At 40.8% G+C, this 11,501-nt stretch overlaps 1 protein-coding gene across 1 annotated transcript; it reads right to left on the bottom strand.

Moving 5' to 3' along the window:
* Positions 1–5,918: 5,918 nt before the first annotated feature.
* On the bottom strand, positions 5,919–10,901 carry zfp36l1a (zinc finger protein 36, C3H type-like 1a). Its single transcript, XM_084097864.1, has 2 exons — positions 10,717–10,901; positions 5,919–9,439 (listed from the first exon to the last, which is right to left on the bottom strand). Exons 1-2 carry the CDS (start codon positions 10,771–10,773, stop codon positions 8,375–8,377), a joined length of 1,122 nt encoding a protein of 373 aa, XP_083953990.1. The 5' UTR covers positions 10,774–10,901; the 3' UTR covers positions 5,919–8,374.
* Between the last annotated feature and the right edge of the window lie 600 nt (positions 10,902–11,501).

The following is an 11,501-nucleotide window of genomic DNA, read 5'->3' on the forward strand; positions in this document are numbered from 1 at the left end:
GGTGTCATTCAGGTTAAAATGTACAGTGTCATAAAACTGGCTGGATAAGTGAAGAGGGTGGATACACACACACACACACACACACTCACACACACACACACACACACACACGCACGCACGCACGCACGCACACACAGACAAACAGGTGGTGGATCATTTAAGCAGTGATTTACAGAGCTCTCTGAGTTTCATTGTGCCGCTCTTCCTCTAACCTCCTTAGCCTCCTCTCTACAGCGGGCCTAAAAACAGCTCTTCTCTGTTAAACAATAGAGCGCACCATCCTCACCCTGTGTTTGCCTCCACAGGAGCGTGACAACATGTCTTAGCGCACCCGTACAGCTGTGAACATGGGTGTTCGCTAACAAAACACCCACACTTTTCCATCAAATGGGGGTCAATGTGACCATAATGAAATACCCTTAAATTAGTTGCAGGTTGGTCTTCAGTGTGTAAAGTTGAATCCTGTAAATTAAAAATCATGACAGTAAATTTTATCCTGTTTGTAAAACTATACACTCGAGAAGCTAGTTCCTGTTTAGTCTGTGAAAACTAAGTAAACAGATAAAAGAACATATTCAATCACGTTTTGCTTGCTCACTGCTTTTGTCCATCCCAGATCTCATTTACGATCCAAAATAGCAACGTGTCTCAGTCCTCCTGTATTTGTGTGTGCTCAGAGGGTCAAGAATATGTGAATTTCCACCAGAAGTTGTGGGTGCGAAAACCCTATCATCTGAAGGTGTTAATCTTGTGACTGGTTCCTCAAATGCTTCCGTAGCATGCATCGAATGAAGGTTGCGAAGTGGTTCAGTAAAAAGAATAAAAAAAGTAAAAAGAATTTTCTGTGGTTGCCCAAACTGTATTTTTGAAACATGACCTTTATTAGTTTCCACATCCCTTTAATGTGACATTTCCGAGTATGCTCTCTGTGTTGCTAGGCCTATACTTTGTATTGCCTTGTGTTGGAGTGATTTTATGGTTTGTTGTACACATGTTTATGTCAAGGTGAGAACGTTTGTGTTTGTGTGTGCACTTTGTCTGAGCAAGTGAGCATGCCCGGAGGACAGGGGGATGGAAGGAACAAGCCCGACTGGTTTCATTTGGCCCTAATCTTGTTGGAACATAGCCTCTGAGAAACTGTGGGGAGATTTACCAATGCAATCTCAGGTTAGGTAGGTTTTTTTCTGATGGTAGGTTCCTAATGATAAAGGAGCAGTTTTTACCTCAGGCATTATGTGTGTGTGTGTGTGTGTGTGTGTGTGTGTGTGTGTGTGCATGTATCATTTTGGTGTACATGTGCTTTCTCACACGTCAGTTGTCAAGTCTTAGGGATATATGAGAATCTTACTAATAATCCAAATCACCTCTGCAAACCACAAACTGAACATGTCAACATTATCTGTTCCCATATTAGTCAAATCTCATTCATGAATCCCTAATCAAAACCTGTTTCCTTTTAATTTTAATGCAAACAGTTTTTATAGTGCCCTTTGCAGACGGATGACTCATATTGAACCAGTCATAAGATAAGGCTCCTATCAGTTATTCGTTTGTCTGTCTGTTACAACAATGTTATTGTGGATTATTTTGAGAAAGCAGGTTATCTGAGTATGTCATTTCTTAGTGCTTACTCAAGGTCTCACCATGGATAAGAACTACATGGGGCGTGTTTGACTGTGTGAATGGAGCAAAAGCAATATTTTCCCTCAGGCATTTACTTAAGGTTCTACCAGAAGATAAGCAGATTACTGGTCTCCTGTACTCTTGTCTGACATGTTGGAGCCTGAGTGTGTTGAATGGTTTCGTTGCCCTTTAGGAGACAGATGGCAGCCTGAAACAAAGCTTGTAGATGACTGCTGGTGAAATTTTTCTTAAATGGTTTGACAAAGCTAGAATGAAAAAAACATTATACCCAAATTATTGTCTGGAATCTTTGACTTGTATAATATCTAACTCCCTAAATTATCCTTTATCCTGGAATGTTCTGATGGAGCCAGACTGAGTTTGGAACTCTTGTTGGATCATGAAGCTTTGGTAATATTTAGTTAAAGTTTTGGTCTGGCACAATCCAGACAGCAACATACTGTCGGCCCAGATCCAGGCCACATCTGACACATGTGGATTCCATGCGTACCAGAAGTGGGCCAGATCTGGGCCGACACTGTCTGGGAAGGGTCTCAGTGTCCTCACTCACTCTGTTGTCATCACCTTCACCCACACATGCTCACACAAATAGACCAGGTTTCCAGCCGCCTACCATCTAGAGCTTGACCTTTAAGACCACGCCGACCTTTCTCTTTCCCTGTTACGGTTTGTTCACACTGAATTAACGGAGGTGATGGCTGCGGATCATGTCATGTCACATTACATCACATTTACATTACAGCGCCAATGGTTTTGTCGCTCACATGCGCCTCACATCACCAACTCTCATTGAATTGCATCACACTGACTTTAAGTTTCAGTCAATATGGATGACCCAGTAATACTAAAATCTGTTTCCAGTTTTAATCTAGTTGAAAGAACATTGCTTTCAATAGGATTCAGCAAAATCAGTGATTGAATGTGTGGGTTATCAGGGTGAAAACAATCAAGGCCTGATGTTGCTTGACAATAATTGGTTATTTTGGGTCTAAACTGTTTGAGAACATACGAGGCAGGAAGGACATGAAAGAAAGGTGGTTTGGAGCTTCAGACACATTGTGCGTCATTACTCTCATGTCCTTAAGCAAAACATCAAACAAAAGCAACATGTCAAAAGCAACATCAAACAATTTGAGGTATTCATTCCCCTCACTGTACTTAGATGCTTTTGACAGCAATTTGAAATGTTGAAAATGTTAAGGTGTTAAGATATGCAGCCTCGTAAACACATATGTGAAATGAAAACAACAACAACAACAAAAGCACTTTTGCAAAACCGCCTTAAGCTTAGGGCTCACTTATTGCTATTTCTACCTTTTTTGGTCATGGAGTTGCATATCAGCCTCAGCATTTCTCCTCCAGTATCCCATCTGTCATTTAATATGTCTTTTCTGTCCTTCAGTGAAAGCTGCAGTATAGCAGAGATTGCAGTTTCTCTGTTGCCTTCATCTCAACACTTCCAAAGTCCTACACTAAGATCCAACCCAAACAAGCACAGTACAGATCAGAGATATGACAGGGTTAAATAGCTCAGTTTCAGCTATCTAACTTGGTCTACTTTACGCTACATTGTGCTATATCAGCAGTCAGAGAAATGCTGCAAATAGAACCCAGTGGCTGGGTGCAGTCACAACCACACTTTCCTTTGCACCTGGTTCCACTACCAGCGCACCTTCATGTTGAAACCTTTCCAAACCACACATTTTTTTTCGAGCTCTTTTCTTCCTAACACCTTTTTCTGTCAACTCTTCTGTTTTTTGTGTAGGTCAAGGGTTGTTCTGCAGAGGGAAAAGAAACCATTTGATGGACTATGGAAACAGCCAGGGGGGCAAGGTTAATATTCATGACCAAAGGATTGTATAACTGCACAACTTCAGAATCAGTAGTCAGGGGGAGACGTTCCTGGTCCTCGGTGTGAGTTCTTGACTAAGTTCTGAAACTTCACATGTATTCACATGTAGAATGACTATCAGTGGACCTTCCAATTGTCATAACTGAGGTGAAATGGCACAAGCTGCTCAAAAAATACATAAAGTACATAAAGAAAATGGAGGGGGGTATTTTGTGTGAAACATTCTAGGGGGTTCACAGTTCTAGGGGGTTACCTGAGGTTGCTAAGGCATCTCTTCAGTTTCAAGGTGTTCTGAGTGGTTTTACCTTTTTTTCTATGATAATTACTGTCTTCAGCTGTTTTTGTTGTAATCTGAAACCAGTTGCATGCCTACAGGGCCCTGGAAAATTTGTCTATGACACAACCAACTTGTTATTTTTCAGCTTTACAGTAACACAATTGTAGACATGTTTCCTCATTGTTTTGGTAAAATGTCTGGTCTGCAAGTAAAATTATTCACATGGACAACCTCTTACCTTATGGAAAACAAGTTACTCTTCTGGCCTTCCACTTGTGCTACACACACTGATTTGGATTATTAGTAAGATTCTCATATCCCTAAGACTTGACAACTGACATGTGTGAGAAAGCACATGTAAACCAAAATGATACACATGCACACACACACACACACACACACACACAAACAAACACAAACACATGCTCAGCTGTTGCTAGCAATGCAGAATTAGCACATTTTTGTGTGTTTGCTCTGCTCAAAAATATCATTTCATCCATTCCAGGACTTCCTGATAGAGGAATTAGAAAGTCTACGAGTGTTACTCAACCCTGATACTCAGCCTCAGGTTAAACAAACAGTTTGCTACAGAAGCCACACATGAAGCTTTCCGGGCCGTACCCTCTTTCTCTTTCTCCAGCCGCACTGCAAGCGAAACAGAGTGCTGCTTCCTGTTTATGATGAGAACACATAGAGTACCTATATGTTTACAGGCACATTTTACAAGTGCTGCAGGATGTGGCCTCGCTCACGAGGGTGGAGATAGTGTGTGCAGTGAAGGAAAGATGGGGAGGTTGGGGGTTTCTTTATATAGGTATACCTGACAGAACATACCAAAAAAACGATTAAATTCTTTCCATCACATGCACAATGGAAATAGCAACAAGGAACATATTTGAGTGCTATTTTGTTGTTGGGTGCCACTGCCAGCAGGTTGCTCAATACAAACATGTATTGAACTACATAAACATTGACCATATCTACCAGTGAAGCATTGTATAAGGCTAAAGAAAGTATTTGGTCACCTAAGCGGCACTTACATGCACAAATGTCACTGCATTAGATAAGAAAGTAACCAAGTGGCATTTATAAACAAATCATGCTATGTTTAGAAGATAATGTCAAGTTCCCACAGTTTACATGGGTGTCCTATAGGAAAATAACCACAGATGTAGTACACTATGGATATTTAAGACTAAGGTTTGACAACCAGAAACTGTCCCAAAAAATTGGACAGTATATATATATAGAGAGTATATATATTGAGTGTTCAAATATGTATATGTAGAGAAGCAGTATCAGATTAGCTTTACAGAGGCTCAAACACCTCTGACATTCTCCTTGTTGTAATTTATAATTTATCTAAATTTGGAAAAAAAGATGCCCATTGTTTAGGAAGACATCAGATAAGGAAACAATAAACTGGCGATTCCCCCTAAATCTGTGAGATCTGATGTCAAAGCAACTGTACTTGGTTTAAGGGGGTTTTCAGTTAACTTAATCTGTTTGAGGACAAAGTTACATAACGGCCAGGCTCTAACGGTTGCCCTGATGTAACGTGTCATGCTTTGACTTCTGAGATCTCTCCTTCACTCTCACCCAATTCATAACTATTTCAGAAGAAACCAGGGAAGCAGATTTCCCATTAAAAACTGTAATGGAGTTTGACCACAGTCAGGTCAGTACCCCATCAATTCCTTGTCTAATGTCTGTATTCCTCATAACAACTCCCTCATGACAGTCAACCATGGGTTACAATGTTTGTTACTATGCAGAATATCTGTTTTCCTACATTACAGATGACAGATCCAGAGATTAGCAAAGCCATAATGATCCAGAATTGGGGTTCTGTGAAAATTGCTGTCCTAACCAAATAAGTTTGTGTTCTCTCCTCCTCAGTGGTCAGTCGCAAGTATAATTCAGTCAAGCCTGGAACGAGACATTCTCAAGACAATTTGGTAGCATGCATAGCCAAAACCATCTACCCTGCCTTATAAATACACAGTATTACGATCATTGATCTTATTGGTTATTTAAACTTTAATAGCATTTGACAGCAGGACGCGTTTAATTTTCCTTGCTCCAAGTCATCCATCGCCTTGCTTTCACCACAAGATGAATACTGCAAGAAATGATACGCCAGAATGAATTTTTTCAAAAATATGGGTTTTTATTGGTTTTAACTGCAATCAGTCATTACAAAAGAGATCAATCTTATATAAACTCATAGAAATTACTGTAGTGAACAGCAATAGCTGTTAATATGAAGAAAAAAAAATACATTCAACTCTTTTTTTTACTTTCTTTGTGTCTATACTGTTAACCAACTTGGGACAATCATTGCTTAAACCACTGAGGATACAAGCAATAAGTCATAAAAAATAGCATCCCAGCTTTATTTAAGGCAAAGAATGCTTGCTCTTGGAATGTGTAAAGAGGCACTTTACAAATGGGCTGGAAGCTCTATACGTCCATAGACAACAGAACTTTAACCCATTAGGTCACAATTATTGCCTGCAATTCATCATATCCACCACCACCATAACCGAATAAACTGCTTTAACACTGGAGGTTTATTACCTGCAACATCATTAAACCTTTGTAATAAACAATTGAAACAATAAAAAAAGCACTTCATGGTGGCATTTAAATTGTGGTACTTATGTTTTAAGGCCACAAAACTCCTGCATCTTGAATCAACTTGTTTATCTGAAAAAAAATGTGTGTTGATCATTTGTTCCATATTATATCATATCTATCACCAGGCTCAGGCATTCAGTAAACTGGATTTGTAATCCAAGTCCGTTTTTCACAACAAAATGCAATATTTGGTGCTTAAGAAACGATTTTTCACCAGCATAATCAATGTTCACAGGGGGGAGGGGGGGAGTGTGGAAGTGTAAAGTATTTTCTTCCTTTCATTTTTAAAAATAACCGTGCTGATGCTCATGCGAGTTTATTATCTAGGAATGATTGTGTGGTAGTACTGATTTTGCAGTCAAATGTTTGGGAAAAGGGAATGACAATAAATCTACAATAAATAAATCAAAATGCAGAGGATTTTTTTTGCTTTTGCTTTTTTGCTTTAAATTAAGTTTCATTTAAGTGTAGTTGCCAACAAAAGTCATTGTAGTACAATATATTAAACTGTGAAAAAGAAAGCTGACAAGTCTTCCCAATCTTAAGATTAATACAGAAGATCATAATTTAACATAAAAGAAAATATATTCTATCGTTTCATTATCAAGATAAATACAAACAAAATTAACAAAAAATGCATATGATCACCAATAAATATGTTTTTGATAAGTTAAATAAGCAGTGACAAGCAAAACCTTCTGTTCTGAAAGGTTTTCAAACAATAACAATAATATAACCATAATAATAAACAATGACCATAATAATAAAAAATCAAAAAAATCAAAACCAAGAGGTGGAAAGATGACAAAATTACAAAGTGCTCCTCTGAGCAGAATCTATGGAGAGAGAAAAAAACGTGCATGAAGAACTAAAGTGAAGCTGCAGGAGGTTGAACTGCACCTTGGGAATGTTGGAATTCCCCCTCTGTCTGCCGATTGGACTGAGGGAAGGCGGCATTTTGAGGTGGGACAGAAGAAAGAGTTTGTCTTTAAGGTTTAATAACAAGATTCCCTTCCCAACAAACGTTAAGTAACCAGCAACTAATGGGAAAAAGGGGCACTAACAACAACAAGAACAACAACAACAAAAAATCGTAAGGAATTGTTCATTTTTGAGTGGAGACATCTCAGGCTGGCTGTAAGCAAGACATGGAGCACATAGCACCTGATTGAACATCTGAATGTGCCTGAAATATTCAAGAGCTCCACTCTCATTCAACCCTTATGAGAGAAGTCCTTCCAGCAGACTGGTGTAATCTGCAACTTCAAGGGAGGGAGAGCACACACTCAAAACAAGAGCTACATAATTAGGCCACAAGGAACGAAAAAATATATATTAAAGATAAAAGAAACAGTGGTCCATTCACCACAACACTTAACCCCAGGCACTTGTCTTTTTTTCATATTCTTTTCCTCTTTTCGCTTTAAACCGGTCTACAAAGACAGTTGTGAAAGGTTTAAGCATGACACTTGTGAACTTTAGGTAGTTATGAAAGAGTGTCCTTGAGAAGAGTGACAATTTGTGAGGGGGGGGAGGGCACAGATCTCACCCTTAACCATGCCACAGGCTTCGCTACACTTGACTGCAGCTGTGGCACCTGGCACAACAGTCTCATACCTCTCACGATTAGCATTTCGCTAATCCACTTCCTACTCTGCGTGTTTGGCACAGACACACCAAGAACATAGCAATGGGCTCTGCGAGATGAGGCCCGGAAAACAGAAGGGTCTTGAGGCTGGGAGAGTTTTAGCTTGTTCTGGTTAAAAAGAGTACTCAAAAAGAGAGAGATCCCTTAATTCACTGCATCGGTTTCAGAGCAGAGGTGATACAAGGAGGGAAGTCTACGGCTTCTAGGGGGCCGGAGAAATGGCGAGAGGTAGAGGGAGTGCTAGCGTCTCATCCTCTCTGCCCAAGACTGCTGCATGCAGTGGAAAGGGGGATGGGGTCCGGCTCAGTGTGCTTTAGTCATCAGAGATGGAAAGCCTGCTGAAGATGGGCAGTCGGCGGGTGGTGTCAAGGACGGGAGATTCGGAGCCACTCAGACTTCCGCTTGAGCTGCTCTGGTAGCCCTCTTGGTCAGAAAGCGAGTCTGGCCGACTGGATGGAGACTCGTAGAGTTGGGGAGACTCTGACATGGCCCTGAAGTAGTAAGGGGTTGGTGTTGGGGAAGATGGCGCCTGGGTGGAGGGGTCAGAGCAGGACAAAGGTGCACTTCCCAGGCTGGGGCTGAAGAGGTTGGCCAGCTCCTGGCTGGAATACGTGAAGGGGTTGCTGCTAGGCCACTCGGGCAGATCATCAGGGGGAAATATAGGTGGAGGGGTGACAGAGGTGGGGCTGTCCCTCAAGCCTCCAGAGCTGGGGAACCCCGCAAAGCTGTAGCTATGTTGCAGCCGTGGCCTCTCCATCTTGTTGGAGGCCGAAAGGGGGGATGGGGTTGGAGGAGGTCCGCGGCGCTCCTCTGCATTGTGGATGAAGTGGCATCGCGGGCCGTAGGGGCAGAAGCCGATGGTGTGGAACGTGCGGCAGAGCTCCGTCTTGTACTTGGGATGGCGGCTGAGGCTGCGCAACTCATGAATGCCATGGGCAAACTGGCACTTGTCACCGTACTTGCAGGCGCCGTTCTCCTCGAATGGCCTGCATAACTCCGTCTTGTAACGGCTTGAGTTGACCTGGCTGTTGGGGCCTCCAGGGCCCGAACACTTCTGTAGCAGGCGATCCCCCGTCTCTGAGAAAGAACGGTCTCGGAGTCGGTTCTCTTTGTTGCTGCTGCCGGTGGTTCCTGTCCCTGAGCCGAGCAGGGAAGGATCTGCCTTAGCAATGTTCAAGAACTGGTTTTGGTTGAGTTTGGTGCTAGCCAAAGTGACAGAGTGCCGGCGCTGGTAAACCCCAGTGGAGGGTGTCCCCACAGCCTTCCTGTCCAGCAGGCACCCAGTGGGGTTAGAGATGGGCAGACTTGCCCCCGTGCAAGGGACAGAGACAGGGTGCGGTGTACTGAGGATGTTGTTACTGTAGTTCAGCATTTTGTTCTACAAAAGAAGAGACAAAAAATAGAAAATGACGACACTGAATTCAGTTTTTGAAAGCCACAACGTGGCTTAACTGTTTTGCACTGGCTTGATGTTAAACCCATGAGTAAATACAGGCCTAAACAATAGCTAGTCTGGCTTGATGCCCACTAAGGGAACGCTTGACTACTTTAGAAAAGCAAAGACTGCTGTGCGTGTCTGATATGATTTAAAACCTAACTCATACAGTATCAAATGTGAGACTTGGCTTGTATATAGACCCACCCCCATCATTACATCGTAGATGTTTGGTTACATAAAGAGTTTGGATCATGCAACAATCAGCTGGAAGGAGATATACACTAAAACACATTAACTCCACAAACAAATGATGTCCAACTGCAGTTAATATGGGTTAACCACACTGAAATAAGCTCATATCTTAGATCAGCTCAACAGCTTGACTCACTGGTTTTCTAAGTCATTCCTCACAGTCAAAGTTTAATTCAATGAAATCATGGGACAGCCCTGACTTTGCACAGATTCCAACACCATTCAAGTTTTTACACCCAAACAGGTAAAATTTTTAATTATATATATAATTTATTGAGTATAGAGTATATATTGAGTATATTTTGATTTAGTTGCTCCAATTATCAGTTGATAAACACTTCAAAAGGAAGCAATCTGAAAGACTGAAAGATACATGGTAGTTGATACTTGTGCGAAGTTGACGTGTACTGAGGTGTAATGCGTTATACGACATTAAAACAGCATTTTTTCACTTGCTATGCATGTAGTTTCTCAATTGAAACGAAGTTAGCTAATTTAATATTAGTACTTTAATGCATTTGTCACACTGCATGACCGTTTTGAATGAACTATTGGAGACAAAAAAGTGATTAATATGGTGATAAAGTACAAATTACTTGCAAGCAGTCTCAGGACCTTAGAGAAACACTTTCCCTTAACATTCATAAACTTTTAAACTTAAAATCTTGATTAAACATTATGCGTCAACTATCCACATGTTGTAAAATCACAGCCATGATTTCTCCAGAACAACCTAAACAGGGAACTTTACTGGCTGCAAGCCGCTGGTACGCACTGAAGTCTCGTTCATTGCTACATTTTAAACTCGCAATTTGACTTCAGAGTGGTTAAAGCTGTTGTAATTTAGTCGTTGTTGTTTGCTGTTACTTAAAATAACCAAAAACCGTCCATTCAAACTTAGAAAATAAGTCTGATCGTCCACATTCCACAACACAAACTGATCCAGCTGAAACTTTTTTTCTTACCTTGTTGTTGATCACTTCGCTAAAGTCGAAGAAAGGCGACAACACGGCTGTGGTCATCTTCCAATCGAGGATAAATCAAACACAGCGAGAAGAATCGGATACTTTAAATTATAACAAGCTAGGTTCTGGCTGTGTAAACTTGTGTTGCCCTATAAGAAACCCCCTCTGTCTTGCTCCTCTCGAAGCATTTCCTTTTAACCCAAATGCAGGAGGGGCCACGAAACGTCGCTACATGGGCGTTTCTCTCATGCTCTTTTTTTCCTCCCTCAAGTTTTTACTTCTCTCTCCCCTCAGAAGCAAAGCAGTTTAAAAGTTACCTAGAGCTCTTGTGCATGCTCACAAGTAAATCAGCGACCATGAGTCTAGTTGTTTGTTTTGGTGATTGAAACTTATTGTTAGACATTGTTTTTTTGCATAGAGTTCTGTAACGCGCTAATTCAACGTCTGTAACTCAGTGTTTTTTGTTTTGTTTTGTTTTTTTACTTGATAGCATATTATGCACATATTTGACTAAAACGAATTAATCTACAACTTTTTGTTAAACTGAGTTGATGAATGTCAAGTACAAAGAGAGTTGTGCAATTTACTATAACATTAATAGAAAACATTTTGTTCATGAATTCATTGTTAATCAAATGTAGGCCTACTTCAAAATAACTCATTCACCATTTTTTTTTTTTTTTTGGTCAATTGGAAGTAGTTGGAAAGTGTTATAAGTGTTTTTCTGTAAATTCTTTATTATTTTACACAGATTTGTACAGCTTTTGTCATCACCTCAGGACGGC

Source organism: Abramis brama (assembly GCF_963993115.1).
Source record: "Abramis brama genome assembly, chromosome: 21".
NCBI lineage: Eukaryota > Metazoa > Chordata > Actinopteri > Cypriniformes > Leuciscidae > Abramis > Abramis brama.